The following is a 21,364-nucleotide window of genomic DNA, read 5'->3' on the forward strand; positions in this document are numbered from 1 at the left end:
TTTTATTTAATCTGCGGAGGTGTTGAAAAAAGCTAAATCCGCGCGTGTTAGTACATATTCCAAATTTGATGTCTTAGGTAGTCTTTGAGAAAATCGGTTATATCTAATTTCCGGGGATGTGGCAAAAATTTGAAATAAATTTGAACACTGTAGGTATTACAGCGGTCTAATTACCAAATTTGGTGACTCTAGTTCTTATAGTCTCCGAGACCTAGGTGTTCATAGATCGACTCGGCTGATGATCCTTATGAAGAATATATATACTTTATGGGGTCGGAAATAATAGGTGCGGAGACAAAAATTAAAAACATGTTAGCTTGGATATTTTTGTTTTCTTCGTCAAAAAGGATGAAAATCTTGTCAGCTTCTTCAGATAGATATAGTGAGCAGTTGCAATGTAACACAGTCGAAAAACTATAAAATGTGTAATCTCAGCACCTCCTACAACAGTCGGAATGTCCCTTTTGAGGTCTCGTTTGCCTTTCATATTGGAAAGTGACTTTTGAATCACTATTTTTTTTTTTTTTTAAATTTCAAGTAATTAATACCAGCATCTTAATATTAAATAGCAAATTCTCTATGATCCTAAAAAAAGATAAATCGACTCAGTAATTCTACCAAACACATTTTGGGTCCCCGCAGATGCCGTAGAAGAACCCCAGCAAATTTTGCACAATTTTAGTTGCTCATGGGCTTCTATGGTGATCTGTCCTAGGTATGTATAGCTCCTACCGAAATTCCCAGTAATAGTGAAGAAGATATATTAACGATCGCTAGAATCGCGGTAGGCGTATGTCGTTCTAGCCAAGAAAATTATCATCTACGTCAAGTAAGAATATTTAAATATATGTATGTATAGGTTTATTTTATATATTTGTGTTTTAAGTCATTAATTTGTTGCATGATTTATTAGGGAGGAGTCAACAGGATTCTTGAGTTTTTGGAATGCGATGATACATTTTGCTATCGATTGAATCGTTTTTTATAGTTGTTTTTTAATTGTTATAACGGTATTAAGCGAATAGCATTCAAATGAACCGAATCTAAAGATTGCATTTGAATGCATATTCTTTCTTCTTTTCATTTTCATTCTTTGGGGTTTGCATTCCATTGAAATGAACATTTTAATTGTTGTATATCTCTGTATATATAGTAGATATTATATATATATGTAATGTATTGTTAAGTGCATAAATACGCAATTTCTCTGCAAATACATAATGCAATTTATAATAATAGTCGATAATAATTAATGTAATAATAATAATTTGTTACAACGACGACATTTAAGGGCCCGGAACGAGAAAACATTTGCATAACAATTCATTGACAAATCTGAATAATAGGATAACGTTTTACAGGTTAATGAGAATCTAATTAAATTTAAAACTGAAAATTAACTTTTGGGTTTTATGGAGTGGAATTTGTCTACTATTTTGAGATTTGAAACACACTATATATATATGAATAGGTTGAACCCTCGTTTCCGTTTCCATTGCCAATCCTTGTTCAGTAAATTTATATTTTGAGCGCTTAAGGCGAACGTATTATGGCCTCGTAGGCGGCAAATATGATATTGGCCACCTCCACTGATCGGGATTTGAGGCTGAGGGTGGCATCCGGATTGCCCGGCTGCAATTTAAGCTCCAATAGGACCCAAATGTTATTTGTAAGCTTAAGCGATTGATAGAGCATATCCTGACCCTCCACATTCCGCTTGGCAATGGTGAAAATATTGTTGGTAGTCATTTTGGAGGCAATGCCATCGGTGGTACCAATGACGCCGCTTAGGCTATACTGCAACTCATTGGCAGCGGGAATCTCCTTCCAAGTATTGAGGAAGACGCGCTTATCGAGCTGCCCATCTTCGGCAAACAGAACATTGCCATGAACAAGACAGGCGAAGTAGAAGATGTCGATGTTGTTCTTTACTGCCACCTGCAGATTATTAAGCGGTTCCATACGCTGAATGGGTCCAGTGGTACCCAGTGCCAGACTGACCTCGGTGCTCTGGTTGGGTGGCAAAGGAGTAGCCTGCAATGGCGCCGATGGCGACAAGCCGAAACTGTTCTTGTTGAGTTGAATGGCAAAGTTGGTCATGGGTTGCATGGCTTTGTTGGTTAGGGTCATGTCCATGAAGATTTCGCCATTGCGACGAGAGAATGTACCCTGAATCTCAAGACCTTTGCCCTTTTCAGCTGGGAGCCAAGTGACCTTGGGAATCTGAACACCCACCGACAGCGAGTTGCCAGTTAGACCAAAAATGTCACCCAAGAGACTGCTGGCGCCACCGCCGGCGGCAGGAGCTGCCGCATCATTGGCAGGTCCACCCAAGAGTATATCCAAGCCACCACCCAGCAAATCCACATTGCTTGTGGTTGTAGGAGCAGCAGGCATGGCAGGCGTATTAATGTCCATAGACAGCAGATCACCAATGAGCGATTCCTGATTGGGTATGACCATGGCCTCGGAACCAGCGCCTGGTTCGGTTTGGTCGTTGTTGCTGCCGGCACCACTGCCAGCAGAGCGATTAGGCAGCGACTTGCGTACTCCAGCGCCACGACCCTCTACAAAGGCAGTGGGTGGCTTGTGATAGACACTGGCCAGTGAGCTAATATGACAAATGAGCTCATCCAGCAGCGTGGGCTCCAACAGATCGGTCTCCTCGGAAATGAGTGGCTTATCGGCCAACACAACCTCTTTGGCAGCGGCTGGATCTGTAGACAAAAGTCGCCAGTAGATAAAACCACGATCACGCAAATCAGGATTATCCGAATCCTGAGTGGCCAGGGACAACACATGCTGGACCAGCTCCTGCGTATCCGATGGACGCTTCAGAAATAGCTTCACCACAGCTGTCAGCAACTGCAACTGTACTTGGGCATTCTCATCCTGAAAGTCAAAAATTACAGAAATGAAGTCATGAACAAGTAATGAGAGCAGAGCACTTACCTGGAATCCCTCGAGGAAACTGTCGAGCAGCTCATCGGCATTATCAATACGCTCTGCGTACTCGCCAATGATCCAAACCATTGAAGCTCTTGCTTCCGGTTCGTCCAATGTATCCAAATTCTCGCACAGAGTACTGATGATGCTCTCATACTTGTTTGGATACTTGCGGAAGATATCTTTAATGACCACAATTGCCTCCTGCACGACATAGTTGACCTTGGTCTGGATTAGATCAAGCAGTGTGGATACACAGCGCTCCGCCGAAGGCTCCACCTTGATTGCACAACGTCCAATGGCACGCACGGCCTTACGCACAAAGTCCACATCGACCTCGGTGGCATATTCCTTTAGCTCGCTGAGCACTTGGGCGATGTTGCTCTGGTTGGCCAGACGAATCATTATGTCAAGCTTTTCGAGTTTGACATAAATTGGATCATTGTATTTGACGAAAAAGACTTTCATCTCATGCTTTAGAATGTCCGGTCGTTTTTGCACAATTAGGTTGATGTTACGTAGAGCGACATATTGAACCTCCGGCTCCGACGATAATAGTGTGACCAATGGAGGAGCCAGCTTCTTGGTGAGCGTGGCACAGAAGTCACTGTCACTGGATAGCATTTCCAGCAGCTTCATTAAAACCTTGACAGCACTAAGGACAACTGCGGCATTGGCATGAGCAAGTCTTGGGGTGATACGCTCGCAAATAGATTGCGCTTCGCGCTCATCCTTGGGACTGTAATTAGCCAGTGAGTCCAAAATGAAAACCTGACCCCATTCGGTGCATTCGTTGAGAGCCGTTAGCAGCTTGTTAATTGTCACCGAATTCATCTCAACCAAAGGCTGACCCGACTGACTAGCCTCATTGATTTCACTGAGAGCGGCCACTGCATTAGCCACCACCATGGGATTCGAGTCGGAAAGCAGATCCTTCAGCTGATCGAGAAAACCCTGGTCCTCCACCATGGTGGCAGAGATATCATATAATTTGGCCACACAAACAGCTGCCGTCTTGCGTACATAAGGATCCTCATCCTTCAGGCACTTGCGCAACGGCTCGCACAGATATTCGGTGATCTTGTCGACCCGAATACAGCCCATGGTACGTACAGCCAGGGCACGAATAAGTGGATTCGAGTCCTCGCAATCCTTAACGAACGTATTTACCGCCATAATGGCCATATCCGGCTGTGACTTGGCATAATTCATCAGGTATAAGTAAACCAGCTTCTTAAGTTCCAAATTATCAGTCTGCATGCAGTTGACCACATCAGGAAACAGAGCCGATACATCCTTGCCCACAGTCATGCTGGCAATCACCTTCTTTACCGCCTCCTTCTTCTTCTCCTTCTTATCATTGTTGAGCTCCGACTTAAGCTCGAAGATTTCACCCTTCTTGGTAGTGGTGAAATATTTGGAATCGGTCATCTTCGCAAAGATTCGTGTTGCGTTTGGCCTATGAACAGTGCGAGTGGAGAGATATTTAAAATTAATTTATCAATATTAGAGTTTCCCCACTCTAGGGGCGTAGCAAGCCTGCACACCCACAGACACCCACACAGACACACATACCGAATTACTCGATATCTCAATTTATGAACACGTCTTAAAAAAATCAAATAAGAAAACAAACTAATTTCGTTACTCAAAATTATAATAGACCTGTGAGCGTTATACTGCTGATTCCAATAATATGAAATAGTGGAAATGTAATTAATTCACTGTATTACCTTTTAAATTACAATTATTTTTTCTATTCTGCACCACAAGCGAAAAATGACTAAGTGTTGCCAGAAGTAAATTCGATAACACGTTAGGTATAACGACAATCGATAACAGTTGCCATATAGTTAGCGAAACTGGTGGCAGCCCTTTTTTAAATTTAACAAAACGGTTGCCAGAAAACCAAGAAAAAAATTCAACATTCTTTAATAAAATACAAAAAACAAAAAAAAAAACTAAGCTTTATTCTAGTTTATGCTGTTTCGAGCTCGTCTAGCTAAACATTTATTAAAGTAACTACCATTTCTTGTAACATCTGTAAATACCGTTAAAACTAATACTTCCTAAGGAACAACTTGCGGTGAAAAGTTTATTAATATATCTCCATCCCTACAGATTTGAAATCACTGATCCAGATACGAAAAAAGAGTCTGGAAAATAGTGATATGCTCATAATAGGTCCTTTGAAATGGTCAAAAACGGTCTTTACTGCAAGGAAATATCAACTTCTGAGTAATCGAACTTAGCTTTTTATACCCTTGCAAAAAGGGTATATTAATTTTGGTCAGAAGTGTGCAACGCATAGAACAAAGCATCTCCGACCATACAAAGTGTATATATTCTTGATCAGCACGACGAGACGAGTTCAAATAGTCATGTCCGTCCGTCCGTCCGTCTGGATCAACGCAAACTCCTTCTAGACCGTAACAGCTACAGAGCTTTGCATGTAGGCTTCAGCCGGATCGGACCACTATATCATATAGCTCCCATACAAACCCCAAAGTCACGAACAGTGACTTTTCTCAATAACTTCGTTAATTTCTGTGCTTTTACGGTGAAACTTAATATTAGAGAGTTTATTATAAACTATAAATAAACTATAAAATAATCCTATAAACTACTGTGCCAAATTTGATCAAGATCGGGTGACTATATCATATAGCTCCCATAGGAACGATCGGTCGAAAACAGTGACTTTTGTAAATAACTTCGTTACTTTTAACGCGATTGCTTTCAAATTAAACATTTGTTAGTTTAATATATCTGTTAATGACTGTGCCGAATTTGATAAAGATCGGGTGACTATATCATATAGCTCCCATAGGAACGATCGGTGGAAAACAGTGACTATGATCAATATCTTCGTTATTTCCTATGATTGTAGGCCATTCTTTCGCAAACATAAGCCTTTTTAAATAAAACGTTCTTCCACATTGATGGCTAATAGGTAAGGAAAGAGTTACCAAAAAAGTTGCAAGGGTATACAAACTTTGACGCGGTCGAAGTTAGCCCCGGCCCTCTGGTTTTCATTTCTTTTTATCCCAATTTATATACCATACACCCATAGGGTAAAATGGTATATTAAAGTCGCCAAAATGTATGTAACAGGCAGAACGAAGCTTCTCCGACCCTATAAAGTATATATATTCTTGATCAGGATGAACAGCCGAGTCGATCTAGCCATGTCCGTCTGTCCGCCCGTCCGTCTGTATGAACACGCAGATCTCGGAGGCTATAAGAGCTAGAGCCACCAAGTTTGGTATGTATACTCGTGTAGTATGTAAATGTATAGAGTTAATTGGAATTTCGGCCACGCCCCCTTACGCTTCCAGGAATCACATAAAACTGTTTTTCTTAAAAAGTATAACAGCTAGAGACATCAAATTTGGTTTATATACTCGTTTAGTTAGCGCGCAGAAACTAATTGCTTATACTTTTTGCCACGCCCCCTTCCGCCCCCGGAATTTACATAAAACTGATTTTCTTAAAAACTAGGATAGCTACCGACATTTAATAGACGCGCAGATATTGGCTATTTAAAAATTTTGCCACGCCCACTTCCGCACCCGCAAATTAAGCAAAACTGATTTTATCAGAAACTAACAAAGCTAAAGTCACCAAATTTATTATGTACACTGGCTTAGTATGCGCCTCCATAATTTAGAATAAACCGGTTTCCTCTTGTAGTTTTTTGACTATGGCAATCAAATTCGGCAGTCTAATTAATCCTATCTATTGAAATCGGACTTGAAACATGCAAAATGTGAGTATGGTGTATGGTATACCCAAGTCGACGAGTCGACTTACTTCATAAAACATATTTACTTATTACCAAAACATTTTGGGTCGGTACCAATTGGTGTACTTACCAACTGCACATATCAGTTATTAAATAGTCATCGATATATTTTATTTTTTGAATATCCTAACAATTTTTATTGGTTTTTTTTTTTTTTTTTTTTTTTTGTTTTTAATATTCTCAAGAAATATTTCATTTAATAAGTTGTTAACACATAAAACAAATCAAGAGTAGTATGTGAATAAAAAATGTTTTTTTTTTCTTACAATGTAACATCATTTTGTTTAATTTCTTTCACTTTGGTTTGTGGTTTTTTGTTCAGTTTTTGCTGTGGTTTTTGTTGTCTTTATCGATCCATTGAAATATATATATATATATATTTATTCTTTTTTTCATATATATTTTATATTAATAGTTTTGTTTCTTTTATTTTGTCAACTCTCTTCATCCTTATTTGGTATTTTTTTTATTTAAACATTTTTTTTCTTGTTTGTTGCTTTTCAATAAATAAGTTCAGAATAATTTCAAAAATTTTGATGATTTTTTGTTTTTGCATTTAGTAAAAGTTGTAAAGTTTGCGTATTATGCGCTTAATTTATATACACATTTTAATTTTTTTTTTTTTTGTTTTTCTTGTCTTTTTGTTTATATTTATTTGTTTTTTTTTTTTTTTTTTTTTGGTTTAATAAATCATATTTTCAGTAATTCAGTCTTATGAAATAAATAAAAACTTAGGTACATTTCATTACATTCAGCAATAAAAATCAATTAATTACTTTAATAATATCATTATTTGAGTGAAATAGGAAAACTATAGAATATAAATATATGTATAGTATGTATCCCTCTTGTCTTAGCAGTTGTTGTATGCAAATTCATTGTTACTATTGCCGATCTGAACCGATTTGAAGTTAATCTTCTTCTTGTCGAGATGAGTTAAAACAAGAACAGAAAAATGCAATCGGAAGCTTTATAGTTTTTCACCTTCTTCTGCTTCTCCCCCTTATTTATGTATTTTTATTTTTGTTTCTTTTGAATTCTGAAATTGTAGATAATGGTTTTTCTTTCTCTCTTTGGTAGTAACCGAAAAATCTGGTGGAAGAAGACAAACATTGTTAATCGTTTGTTGTTGTAAGATATGTTATTCTTTAACTTATTTTCCTGTCCTTTGAAAACAAAAATTAAACCAAAGAATGCACTGCAAATCTAGGAATTTGATGAAATGCGATAAAATTCATCCAATTCGAATTATAAAGAAAAAGTTCTATAAAACCAAAAAAGAGCTTATGAAATTTCCTAAATTTCCTCAAGTGTTTGCAATTAGGGAAATTTTTAGTAACGGGTTACTTGAAAGGCTCTTTAAGAGTAAGTTATCGAACTGCCTATTGCATACTTTAGGGAGAATAAAGAATGAATTTGAAAAAAAAACTGTTTGTTTGTCAGGGATGTGGGGGATCACTAAGCAGCAAACACTTAATTAATAGTAATTACTATTGGTCCAGAAAACTCTACAAAAAGAGAACACACATTTAACTTTGGAAAAACAAAAATATAAATGTTTTTGTATGTGTGTGTGTGTGTGTCTGAGTAAGTGTGTCTTTTGGCACTGAAATTGAAATGAAATTATATATGATAATGTATACATTATAAATATAAAGTTTATCTTCTCATAGCATAGTATTGAGAGTTTTTGTTTTTGCTTAAGCAGGAATGATGCAACTGGAATTTCAGGGTATATTAGAAATCAAAAAAAAAAAAAAAAAAACAATTGCAAAGATCCTTTCTTTAGACTGCTTTCAAAAATTTGACTATTACTTAAATTTAAAATGAATAAATTTACATACATATATCGTTAACGAGTCAGAGGTTAAAGATTACCAAAAATTTTGAATGCAATGATGTGGGTCTTTGTTGTTGTTTCCATTCCAGGGATCATTCCCATAATCATAGTTATTGTATTCTTACTATTATTATGTTGAACAGTTTTATAGATTATGTGTATTTAAGTTTGATTTGATTTTGTTTTTGTTTGTTTTTTTTTTAGTTTTGTTTCGTTTTGTTTTTGTTTGTTTTTTTGGTTTTTCATTTTCGTATTTGTTAACAATAGGAATACATAATAATAATAATATAATAATGTTAAGTAAGTAAATAACAACGGCATTATGTATTTTTAGTTAGTTTAGTTTTCATAATGTTCATAGTATTATTTGGTTTTAGTCGAGGTACATGTACTTTTTGCATAGGTAATTAGCATTATTCCACATATGTTTATATTATAACTATTATTATTATTAATGTCATAATATTAATATTATTATGGTATTGTGTGTGTGTGTGGGCGTATGTGTGTGTTGTGGGTTTCAAAGGGGGCGTGGGCGGGGCCAAACAACTGTCAGTGTTATTCAGATTCAAATTTTTGGTATTTAGTTCTAGTATTATCTGTAATATGTTTTATTTTCTGAGGGGGCGGGGCCTTTCGTCTATGTATGTATATATATATGTATATATATATAAATATGTATGTATGTATATATGATGTTTTTATTTATGTAGTATACGCCTTTTTTCAATTCTCTTTTGTTAGCCATTTAGTTAGTGCCTTTTTTGTGTAAGTTTAGAAAATGGCAAATAAAAAAAAAATATATACATATGTATGTATATAACATGTAATCTTTTTTTTGTTTCCTTTTTTTTTTTTTTGGTTGTTGTCATTTAAAAATAGTTAGTTAGTTATAGTAAATGTATAAATATAAAGTGGAAAAGTGTTTTGTCTATGCAATCTTCATAGTTATCCTTTTTGTTTTATACATTTAGCTAGTGTTTGTGTGTGTGTCTGTGTGTGTGTGTGCGTGGGTGTGGGTGGGTATGTTGACTCATTTTCTTTGTTTTAAGTGGAATAGTTTGATTAGGTAAAATATTGATTTTGCATATTTTTGTATATGTAGATGTATTTAATGAATTGTTTATTGAAATTACAACAAATGCGTATCAAATGCCGCTTTAAAAATAACTTTTTTCTTTCTTTTCTTAAACTTTTTATTTATTACTTTTTTGTTTTTTTTTTTTTTGCAAATTTGAAAGCTTAGCGCGAGCCGTTTTAGAAATAGAAACAAATGATTATTTTTTTTTTTTTAGTTTTTGTGAGGATTTTTTGTTTATATATGTATATGTATGTATATATATATGATATATAAGTAAATTCATGAAATGCATAAAGAACGAGTATAATATGTAGAAGAATAGATGGTATGCGTGTATGTGTGAGATCGTGTGTGTGTCTGTGTGTATAAAAGATCCTTAAAGGTTTTGTAAAGAGTTTCTTTGGGGTTGAAGAAGCTTTCAGGATCATTGCTATACACCTAGTTCCGTGTGTTATGTCGGTGTGCGTGTGTCTTGTGTGTGTGTGTGTATGTGTGCGTGTGTGTGTATATATATAGAATAGGTGTATATAATGTACAATTGCATACACATAACACACACAAACACTCACACACATCAACTTAAAAGCTCCTCCCCCAAATAAAATATATGTTGTATTCAATTGCCGATCTGTACTATATAGTTCGATTGATTAACGTCACCCAAAAACGTCTGTCAATCGAATATGCATATATAGCTCGATTCGGTAATGGGTTGTGGGTTTCACATCATATATATATATATGTATATATATATACATGTATATATTTGTTATATATATATATATATATATATGTTTATGTCGTTAATTTTAACAGTAAAGTGTATACAATACAGTAGAGTCCCAAAAATATTACAATTGGGGCTCCACTGTATTTCTGAAGGATGTATTTATATATGTATGTATCTATGTATGTATATATATACATATATGCGCTTATATACATGCATATATGTATGTATATATGTATAGAGTCGTGTAAATATCGTTATTAAACTTAACATTTCTATTATTTACAAGGTTGACTGACTTGACCGAGTGAGTAGATAGACAGATAGATACGAGGATAGAAGAGGAGAGGAGACTATGTGGTGGCTAGATAAGCCTTGACATTCCATTTTCCATTTTATTGTTTATTCCTGATTTCTTTCATCGAGTTGGGGGCAATGAGTTGTATGTAGTTATGGAACTGGCATGGGGTGGGGGTGGGCAATTTAATCTTCCCACGTTGGAAACTGATTCTCGTCGACAAACATGGAAAACTGTCCAGTGTATTGATGGTCCTGTTGTTGGTGCGGCTGCTGTGGCTGCTGCTGCTCCGTTGTTGTAGGGTGGACACCAGCTTTCCGGCTAGGTAAGCCTGGCGGCTGCACTGGTCGTCCTCCGCTTGCAGCATTCGCTGACGGCCGACTTCCGCTCCTTGCCGTGCCACTAGCAGAGCTCGTTTTCGTGCTGGATCCCGTGAAGCGTTGCTCTGCAGATGATCAGGGTAAACATGTTTGATGCCGCTTTGGTGTTTCATTTAGGGCTACTCACTTGATGGTTGCTTAACATCTTTGCTGCTGGCCCAAACGGGCTCGTGGGTCTGGTTATATGACTGTTGATCCCAGACAGCCTTCTCCTCAACGCTTTTGCTCTGCGCAAGGTGATCAAAATAGTTTTAACTTGGCGTTGGAAAGGGGAAAAGGGCGTTTATATGTATGGTACTCACATAGTCCTTGTCCACATGCAATTCCAGCTCGTCGCTGGCCTGCTCCAGGCTGCTATGCGTGATGCCATAGTAGAAGTACATGATGAAGCCAAGCGACATCCAGACGGTGAATCTTACTAAAGTCAATATGCTTAGCTTAAATATTAGATAGATATTAACAGTAATTGCGATAGCCGGTATAAATGGAAGTCCGGGCGTGAGGAATGCCAGAGCATATCTGCGATAAAAGTGAGAGGACAATGGATTAATGATGATCAACTGATGGGCCTACAGACGGATAGACAGACGGTCAGACAGACAGTCAAGTGATACAGATAGACAAGATAGACAGACAGAAAGATAGATAGATAGATAGACAGATATACATACATAGATAGAGATAGAGATACATACATAGTAAGTGGAAGGAAGGAAAAAGTATTAAGGGAGAAAATTTGATTAGATTTGCTTTACCTATTCTGTGGTTGTCTCGATATAATCAATAATATCACAAATATGCCGATAAACAAAATGAAATAAATGAATGCGGCTAGGCCACCGGACCAACCGATGGCCGCGAACAAATCCAAGAAGAATATGAGACCAAACATGATTCCAACTAGTTTCGTGACATACATGCCTTTGGTTAGGATTGGTTTTTTGTTTTTCGTTTTTTGTTTGTTTGTTTTGGTTTGAGGAGGAAAAGCAAATACAAATACAAAAGCAAAAGAGTCAATTTCAATCAATCAATCAATCTCTATAAAAATTCATTTCATAATGTTCGATGGAATCGCATTTATTGTTCTTTGGAATCCATTCATTCCATACATACCACTCTCCGCAGTGGCCTGGCCGGGATTGATCCACGGAAAGAAGCCGGGGCACAGGTACGCATAGTCATGAATTTTGCGCGTGATGAAATTGAGGCCCATGGTATCGAATGCTGTCGCCTGACCAGTTGGTCCAGTTGGTGCTCCGTGTACACTGCCATAGAATTTGTTTTCAGAGCGGTCTGACACCAGGAATTGATCGTCGCGTCCCCCCAAATAGCCTTCGGGACTGTCGTCGATGAACGAGTCATCCGAATCGGACATGCCGCGAGTTACACGTTTAATTGTCAGTTTGTTCGGCTCCAGGACCTCGGCAGGCGTTGCATGCGGATCATGGGCAGCAGTGCCCGGTGCCACGGGGGTTCTCAATTGGGCGGGCAACAGCTCGACCAGCGAAGTGCTGTGCGGCTGATAGCGGAGCACTAAAACACAGGTGGAGACCAAAGTGTACGCCAACAGTGTGCCAATGGACATCATTTCCACGAGAATCTCTAGGCGAATGGTGAGGGCCACAAGGGCAGCAGCCAGACCACTGCCAATGGTGGCTATTCCGGGGACATTGGTCCTCTGCCACAATTGCGACAGTTGTCTGCAAATAGAATAGGAAGAAGATCAGTCATTGGCAATCCCAAGGAACCATTCGTTACTCACCTGAAAATCAAACCATCCGAGGCCATGGCATAAATCACACGCGGCATCGGAAACATGGATCCAAACATGGCAACCGATAGACCAGCTGTGGCTCCAATGGCTACCACAGCTCGACACTTGGGCGCATTCACATATGACCACATTTGGACTAAAGCTGCTCCAGTATTGATATGATCATAGGGCACTGGAACAACAAACGAAATGATAATTAGTCGTACCATTCTACTCCAAAGAGATGCGCCACTTACCGACTAAAGTTAGCACCAGACTAACACTGACATAGGCGATTAGAACAACAATAAGTGAACCCACAATTGCCTTTGGTATGCTCTTTTGTGGATTGTGAGCCTCCTCGCCAGTGGTTGCGATAATGTCGAAACCAATAAATGCATAGAAACATGTGGCAGCTCCAGAGAACACCTAAACAGGAGCAAGAGAAAGAAAGAGCCAGAGAGAGAGAGAGATAGATAGAGGGAGATTCAGCTATCTGGTAGGCATGAGGTATGTACTTACACCACTCCAGCCGTAGGGTAAAAAACCCTGATGCTCCGACCACGTTTTCGTATCCACATAGAAGAGACCGGCAGCCATTACAAACACCCACGTCGCAAGGTTAATGGCATTTAGGGAGTGATTAAAAATAACAGATTTACTGGCGCCCATGGCCAATATGCAGGTCATGATGAGCGTTATGCCAAAGGCTATAAAATCAGGTGGTTTGCCTGTGAGGATAGAAACCAACCAAAAGAAAAGCCACTTATTAATGTGGCTAAAAATAATCTTCCCATCCCCATCCCCCATACCATCCCATACTATATCCACCATTCTTGTTCCCATTATGCATGTGTATAGCTTACCAAATATTGTACCAATGGACTCGCTCATCGTTCGGGCAATGGCATTGCCAGTGAGGGAATCAAAACTAGAACTTAACGCACAGGCACAGGCACTTGTTCCTTCGCACAGAAAAAACAAAACAAAAAAACAGGAAATTCGGTTGAGAATGCGACAAATCATCATCATCCTTATTTCTATTTACCTATTAGATATTCCAATATCATGTTCCAACCAATTATAAAAGCTACAAATTCTCCAACTGCCACATATGAATACATATAGGCCGAGCCGGATGTGTGTGGCACACGAACGCCAAATTCCGCATAGCAAGCGCCTAATAGAGATTGAAACGATAATCGATCGATCTTAGGAACTTGTCAAATATTACCTGAGAAAATACTCGCAATAGCGGCTATAATAAAACTAATTATCACGCCGGGTCCAGCTATCTTTTGGGCTACCATCCCAGCAACGAGATACATGCCAGTGCCACAGCAGGAGCCAATGCCCAATGATGTTAGATCCAAGGTATTCAGGCATTTCTATTTAAAGATATCATTAGAGAGAGAGAACGAGAGGAGGAGACTGGACTTACCGTTAGCTTGGGCTTTTGTGGCTGTGCATTGCCATCCTGCAGCTGCTTCACATCCTTGGTACGTATAAGCTTCGGTAGAAGCGTAGTGGAGCTAACACCAGGCGGCAATGGCACCCTGAACTTGACCTGCAATGCAAAATATGAGTAAGAGTGAGGAGAGAAGGTAGAGAGAGAGAGAGAGTGAAAGAGTGAGAGTTGAAAGTTCAGTTCACAGATGGAAACGACAACGAATGAATTAATATATAAATGGAAAGGATGGGAGGAGCGGGGGAAGCAATTTTAATTGGAAAGCCCATGGCAAATGGCCTGGAAGGCATCTCTGCAAATGAAAGATGAGTGGCACATTCAATGAAAGAGATAGGATACGAGTAGAGCGACCCATGCCATGCCCATTCCCCATTCCCCATAGAATTTATTAAAAGTCGAGTACTCTTTGACAAGAGAGAAAAAATGAGAAGGCTCTGGGCCCAACAACGGGCAGGACTTTTCCCAATCGATAGTTTGCAACAAGTTTTTTGTTTTTGCGGCCTACGCAGCCAACCCATTGGGATTGCGGGGATAAGTGTCAGGTCTAGCTAGTCCGATTCCTTCAAATAACTTTGACGCAATTAAAGCGACAGTCGGTGGGTCGGTGGATTGATCGGTCAGTCGGTTGGTCTGTGGCTCACATGTCCCAGTCATAGCTCTTCCCCTCCGACAAGTTGTGAGCAGTTGGCGACAATTGTTGCCGTTTTTCAGTAACCACTTCTGTCCTCCCTTTTTTGCGGTTTAAACTTTCTCTTCCTCAACCATTTTTTCTTCGTATGCCTTTTTTTATACCCTTGCAAAAAGGGTATATTAATTTTGGTCAGAAGTGTGCAACGCATAGAACGAAGCATCTCCGACCATACAAAGTATATATATTCTTGATCAGCACGACGAGACGAGTTCAAATAGCCATGTCCGTCCGTCCGTCCGTCCGTCCGTCTGGATCAACGCAAACTCCTCCTAGACCGTAAGAGCTACAGAGCTGAAATTTTGCACCTAGGCTTGTATATACTGCAGGCGTTGTATATCTCGGATTCAGCCGGATCGGACCACTATATCATATAGCTCCCATACAAACCCCAAAGTCACGAACAGTGACTTTACTCAATAACTTCGTTATTTTCTATGTTATTATCGTGAAACTTAAGATTAGAGAGTTTATTACGCTTATAAACGACTGTGCCAAATTTGATCAAGATCGGATGACTATATCATATAGCTCCCATAGGAACGATCGGTCGAAAACAGTGACTTTTGTAAATAACTTCGTTACTTTTACCGCGATTGCTTTCAAATTAAACATTTGTTAGTTTAGTATATCTGTTAATGACTGTGCCGAATTTGATAAAGATCGGGTGACTATATCATATAGCTCCCATAGGAACGATCGGGCGAAAACAGTGACTTTTGTAAATAACTTCGTTACTTTTAACGTGATTGTTTTCAAATTAAACATTTCTTAATTAAATATATCTGTTAATGACTGTGTCGAATTTGATAAAGATCGGGTGACTATATCATATAGCTCCCATAGGAACGATCGGTGGAAAACTGTGACTTTGGTCAATATCTTCGTTATTTCCTATTATTGTAGGCCATTCTTTCGCAAACATAAGCCTTTTTAGATAAAACGTTCTTCCACATTGATGGCTAATAGGTAAGGAAAGAGTTACCAAAAAAGTTGCAAGGGTATACAAGCTTTGACGCGGTCAAAGTTAGCCCCGGCCCTCTGGTTTTTTTTTTGTTTTTCTGAGTGAGTTGACGTTATTAATGGCTCAAAAGTATGTACTAGTCCGACCAGCTAGCAACTAGAGCAAAAGGTCACCATCACCCAGCACCCAAACCGCCTCTTTAGCCTGCTCCACCCACCACCCTCAAGGGGACACCTAACGTTTTGTTTGTTTTTGCTCTTACAATGATGAGGACGATGGCTGGTTGGTTGCTTGGTGTTGGCAGCAGGAAGCATTCATTCAATTGAAGTGCTTGGAGAGATCCTTAAATGTTTTGTGCCACGAAAATGAAATGGCGGCTAGAGAATTTAATTGAGGAAGCATTTTACAAATTGATCGAATTTCTTTTGTTACACAAAGTTGTCAGTCTCCACTTACTGACAGAATATATACATAAATTAAAAAAGTAAACATGAAATAGAAAGGGAAAGAGAGAGAGGGGGGCGGAAACCAACTTAAAGTAATCGACACAGCGTCTTCTCACTGCCTACTTTCACACAAATTTATCCCTGATTGTGCTTTAAAAAAAAACACCGTATATTATTACAAATTCACTCATACGACATGTTGTCTATCATAACAAATTCACTCATACGACATGTTGTCCAACAGGTTTTTTGCTACCTTTACAAAAGAAAAGGTTTTCAAAATAATTAGCAAAAAGTCTTTAGTCTTTATTTGAATATCCAATACAGGATTTGAACACCAATAATCAAAACATTAATTTGGTTTTGAAATCTAAAAAGTTATTTGTGAGCGGAATGTTTCAAGTGACTAAAAGAGCCAAAAAGTGAAAAGTGAATGCCTCAGAGCTGGGAAAAACAGAGAAACCAGGAATCTCTTCGAAAGTTTCTGAAATGGCAATAGAATCTGGTCTAAAAGTATCTAGAAAAAAACTGCTGATCGAATGCGTTCTCGTTCTTTCTTTACTTCTCGTTTTCTCTCTTGAGCTGTTCGTGCACAGAGATTCAAGTGAAGATCGCACAAAGGGACTTATTAAAAGAACCGATTGACTGGAAAAATCAACGCAAAACGGTCTTTTTAATATTTTCCAAAACCCAGTAAACCGTAAAACCGAAATTTAACATACACACATTCATACATACGAATCGGCAAAGAGTTATTTGTCCTTTTTCATTTGATCTTCGCCTTGTGTTCTTTTCATTTCGTAAGGTTCCTGTTTTGTAACAGCCACGTGATAGTGGGCCGTAATCCTTTTATGGCCCTGCCAATGCGTTATAAAAGCCACAATTAGTCTTCTGATTTAATATATCATTTTTATTAGGTAATTTCATATCGCTTTTTGGCTAACATTTTCGATTTTGATATAATATTCGATTCCGTGGGATTGTTTACAACTTCTTTCACAAGAACGTAATTGAGATGTCAACATGTCGTATGAGTTATATTTTAGGGTCTGTAATCTGATGAAAGTCGCGTATGTATTAGTTTCAAGCTAAACTTAGATTTTAAGCATTTAATATGCTACATATGTACATATGTATGCATGTACATATGTATTTAGGTAGACCATGGCCAAACATACATACTTGCATATGGAATAGTTTTCATTTGGGACTTGAATGAAATAAACAATACATATACACATACATATGTATGTACATATGTTGGCACATAAGCACATTTGTATGTACATATATATATATATATATATACAGATACGGAAAAATGGACAAGCTTGCGACTTGGGGGACTTGGGAATTGAATTTTAGTTAGTTTGTTTTCGTTTCATTTTTCTTGTTCTTTGTGCCTTTGTTGTTGTTTTTTGTTTGGTTAGACTAACTTCTTTTGGCTCGTACTACTATTTCTGTTACTATTTCTACTCCCAATCCTAATCCAGTTGCCGTTTCAGGCTGTAAAGGGGCAACCAAAAGCAACAGAAGTGGCAATAAAGATAACCCAAAGCCGAAATGTAACCAACAGTCGTCGTCGTCGTCGTCGTCGACATCGTCGTCCTTGTCCTCGTCCTAGTCGTTGTCGTCGTCGTCGCTTGTGGTCGTGTTCGTCGTTGACGTTGTCTCCCTACCCAAAAGGTTTCCTTTTTTTCTTTTTTGGTTTTTTTTTTTTTGTTTTTACGCTTCGGCATTGAAGCGCTTTCTTGTTGCTGCTGCTGTTGTAGTTGGTATTGTAGAAATGTACTTGCCACGTCTATGGGTGGCTTGTCTCTGTATACGTGTGTGTGTGTGTGTGTGTGTGTATTGAGTATTACGAGTTTCTGCTTGCCTTTGCCTTCATTTACTCTCTGACTTGACTCTGCCAAATAGATTTGCATAAGTCCACCTACACACACACACACACACACACACATGTATATGTACATATTTAGATGCACACATACATAGATTTACTCATACAGACGCAAAGCCTGTGTCTGTGTCTGCGTCGGCGTTGAGTATCATAATGACCTTTTTACGGCATAGCATTACAAAGAGAGAGCCCCCGTATTGGCCTTCTTACCGAGGAAAAAAAACCGTTGCTTCATTCACACACATTGACACGCATACATACACACATACACATGCAGAGTCATGATGGGGCACTCCATTTTTAGCAAGAATAGAAAAGGACAGCATATACATATGTATGTACATACTTACATACAGTATGTACATATGTATGTACATATGTGCATGTGTATGTAGTCTCTCCTTTGCAGCTTTAATAACTTATCTTATACTAAGCTAACTGTTCTTTGTTCCAACAGCACTTACCTTTTCTAGCACAAACAACAGATCCGAAGGCTTCATGGCTGCGACTTTTTAACCGTTATCAAATTTAATAAACAGCAAAATAAAGAAGAAACTGAATCAAAAACTGATTCTCTGTCTGTTTGTGTGTGTGTGTGTGTGCTTGTGTGTGTTTGTGTGCTTGCTGCTGTGTGACAATTGGTGAATGCTTTTGATTAAGTTCCTCTTTTGTTGCGCCTTGCTGTTATTGCTGTTGCTGTTGTTGTTGTCGCCTTATCTCTGTATCTGTGTGTGTGACAGAGATTTGCGTTTGTTGTTGTTGTTGTTGTTGATGTTATGGTGGTAATTGTTGTTGTTGTTGCTGCTGCTGTTGCTTTTTTTGTATTTTACATTGATTTTTGTTTGCAACGTCGTCATTCTACATTTATAAGTATATTCAACAGTTTACAGTTGAAGGATTCACACGTATAACACACTCTAATTTTAACAAGAACAAGAAAGAAAAAAAGGAACGAAACAAATAGATGGAGAGGGAGAATAAATAAGAGAAAGAAGAAAAATTTAACAAAATTCACTTTCACTTTCTCTACCTTGGCTTGGCCCGTTATATTGTGCGCGCCTTTGCCTTCTTCACGTGGCTATCACACAGACACAGACACAGGCACACACACGCATCCAATATTTTGCCAAATAACTGTTAAATTTCACTTGTAACCATCAACAAAAATACACGAAAACACAGTTAATTTTCTGTTTCTAAACAATTTTTGTGTATTCCACCAAACGCGTTTGTTTTTTTTTCTACATTTTATGAAATTCTTTTTTTTTGGTATACAAAATTTTATTTAGAATTACTTAGGCTTAGTGTTTTCTTCGGTATTCGGCGAATGAATGGTTGCAATTTTTCCGTGTGTATAACTTTTTTTTTTTTTTTTGCTTTTCTTTTTTGAAGAATGAAAGTGGCGAAACACACGAAAACTGAAAATGATGAAAAACGATTTTCGAGTCGACGAGGCTGCCTTTTGGTATTTGGCCTTTTGAAAAGAGCTTTTGTCTCTTACAGCATTACATGCGTGCGTGCGTGTGTATATGTGAGCGTGAGTGTGTGTGAGTGTGAAGGCGCATTGGCGTTGCCAGTCTAAAGCCTGTGTAATCTGGCAACCTTTGACTTGGCAGCAATGTGAACAACTTCCTGTATCTATAACAGAGTTAAATTCTCTTCCTTTTTTTTGTGTTTTTTGTTTTTTGCGCAAAAGCTACAAGTTTGTCAACGAAAAGTCTGACCAGAGCTCTCTCATACACACAGACACACACCGCTCTCTCACTTGCGTGCTCTCTCTGGCAAAAGCCCTCGAAAGTAGGCAATATGAATTACAACACACTAGAGCGCAGACGCGCAAACTTTCAACGGACAAGAATTTTCGACTTTCCTTGTTTGGATATATAGATACATGTGTTTTGCATGCTTATGTATGTATATGTATGCATGTATCTACTTTCGCTTTTTGTTCAACCTTTTCAACAAGCGTTTTTCTTTTTTCAGCTGCTCACCCTCAAGGATACACACAGACACATATTTACATATGTATGTATGTATGTATGTACATACATGTATATTCCCCTGAGCCATTGTTGCTTGGCTTAGGCAAGAGCTCTTGAACGTATGTATGCGCACCTGTTACCTGTGTGTTACCTGTTATCACATGCACACGAGCACCTCGAGTACTTGTTATCCAATTGCCATAAGTTGGAATTTGAATATCAAGATACATGCACTTACTTGGGCAGAAAAACATTCTTCTTCTGCCAACTGTGTTCCTTTGGATAAGAGAAGCGTTTTAGCCGTTGTTAAGTAGGAATTCATTAGGTTTTTTCTCGCATATTGTGAACTTAATTTTTTAAAGTCTACTTCTAGGAGCACTATGGAATAATGTAATGGGGACATTGAAGTTTTTATCAAACATACATATTGTCGCATATGAGCACTAATGCTTACCTAAACGACAGATAAATCCACCTATGAGAAGTTCAATAACCCTCCGATTTCCATCTCCCTTCCCTACAGCATGTTGCTTCGCATCTGACATCATCTGGTGAAGATCACAGAAATCTAACGCTCGTAATGCCATCGGAAAACCGTCTGTGAGAGCAAGAGCAAGAGCAAGACACACCACACACAAACAAACATGCATTCATCCATACATACATATGTACATATGTATGTATGTATTAAATGTACATCCCTACGGTTGTTAATACGGTGATGGCGTTTTAAAAATAGCAACTATAAATCTTATTCGTATACACTCGTCGTTTTGGGCATACAACGTTTGCCCCATCGGGCGGACGTTTGCTCTTTCTGTTTCTCTTTCTCTCTCTCTGTCGGTCTGTCGGTCTGTCTGTCTCGATATGTCTCTACCGCATCGCATCGCAGAGTATGCGCGCCCATGTAAATCCGCCACATGCACTCACTCAATCTGTCCATCTGTCAACCTGTCCATACACACTTACACACATAGATGTTTCTTCGTCTGTATATGAAACTAATGTTACTTAAGTTGCTGGGGAGGAAAATTCATATAATCTAACGAAAACGGGAAAAAAAAAAGAATCGACCAAGAAGAA

The 21,364-nt window shown here is 38.4% G+C and overlaps 2 protein-coding genes across 4 annotated transcripts; both read right to left on the bottom strand.

Annotated features, from left to right (window-relative positions):
- Positions 1-846: 846 nt before the first annotated feature.
- Positions 847-4,766, bottom strand: AP-1-2beta (adaptor protein complex 1/2, beta subunit). Its single transcript, XM_068302225.1, has 3 exons — positions 4,680-4,766; positions 2,953-4,405; positions 847-2,892 (listed from the first exon to the last, which is right to left on the bottom strand). Exons 2-3 carry the CDS (start codon positions 4,375-4,377, stop codon positions 1,534-1,536), a joined length of 2,784 nt encoding a protein of 927 aa, XP_068158326.1. The 5' UTR covers positions 4,378-4,405; positions 4,680-4,766; the 3' UTR covers positions 847-1,533.
- Positions 4,767-7,043: 2,277 nt separating this feature from the next.
- On the bottom strand, positions 7,044-19,993 carry LOC137586236 (solute carrier family 7 member 14). 3 transcript variants are annotated; one of them, XM_068302242.1, is made up of 14 exons: positions 19,595-19,988; positions 18,764-19,216; positions 14,275-14,400; positions 14,068-14,221; positions 13,882-14,013; positions 13,700-13,798; positions 13,356-13,564; positions 13,091-13,262; positions 12,843-13,026; positions 12,194-12,780; positions 11,836-12,001; positions 11,383-11,599; positions 11,208-11,307; positions 7,044-11,145 (listed from the first exon to the last, which is right to left on the bottom strand). In XM_068302242.1, exons 2-14 carry the CDS (start codon positions 18,797-18,799, stop codon positions 10,886-10,888), a joined length of 2,442 nt encoding a protein of 813 aa, XP_068158343.1. In that variant the 5' UTR covers positions 18,800-19,216; positions 19,595-19,988; the 3' UTR covers positions 7,044-10,885. The 3 variants fall into 3 exon arrangements, with proteins under 3 accessions (XP_068158343.1, XP_068158344.1, XP_068158345.1); XM_068302243.1 differs by having other exon boundaries at positions 19,330-19,988; XM_068302244.1 differs by lacking the exons at positions 7,044-11,145; positions 11,208-11,307; positions 11,836-12,001 and having other exon boundaries at positions 11,399-11,599; positions 19,595-19,993.
- Between the last annotated feature and the right edge of the window lie 1,371 nt (positions 19,994-21,364).

Source organism: Drosophila tropicalis, unplaced genomic scaffold (genome assembly GCF_018151085.1).
Source record: "Drosophila tropicalis isolate 14030-0801.00 unplaced genomic scaffold, ASM1815108v1 contig_952, whole genome shotgun sequence".
NCBI classification, from domain to species: Eukaryota; Metazoa; Arthropoda; class Insecta; order Diptera; family Drosophilidae; genus Drosophila; species Drosophila tropicalis.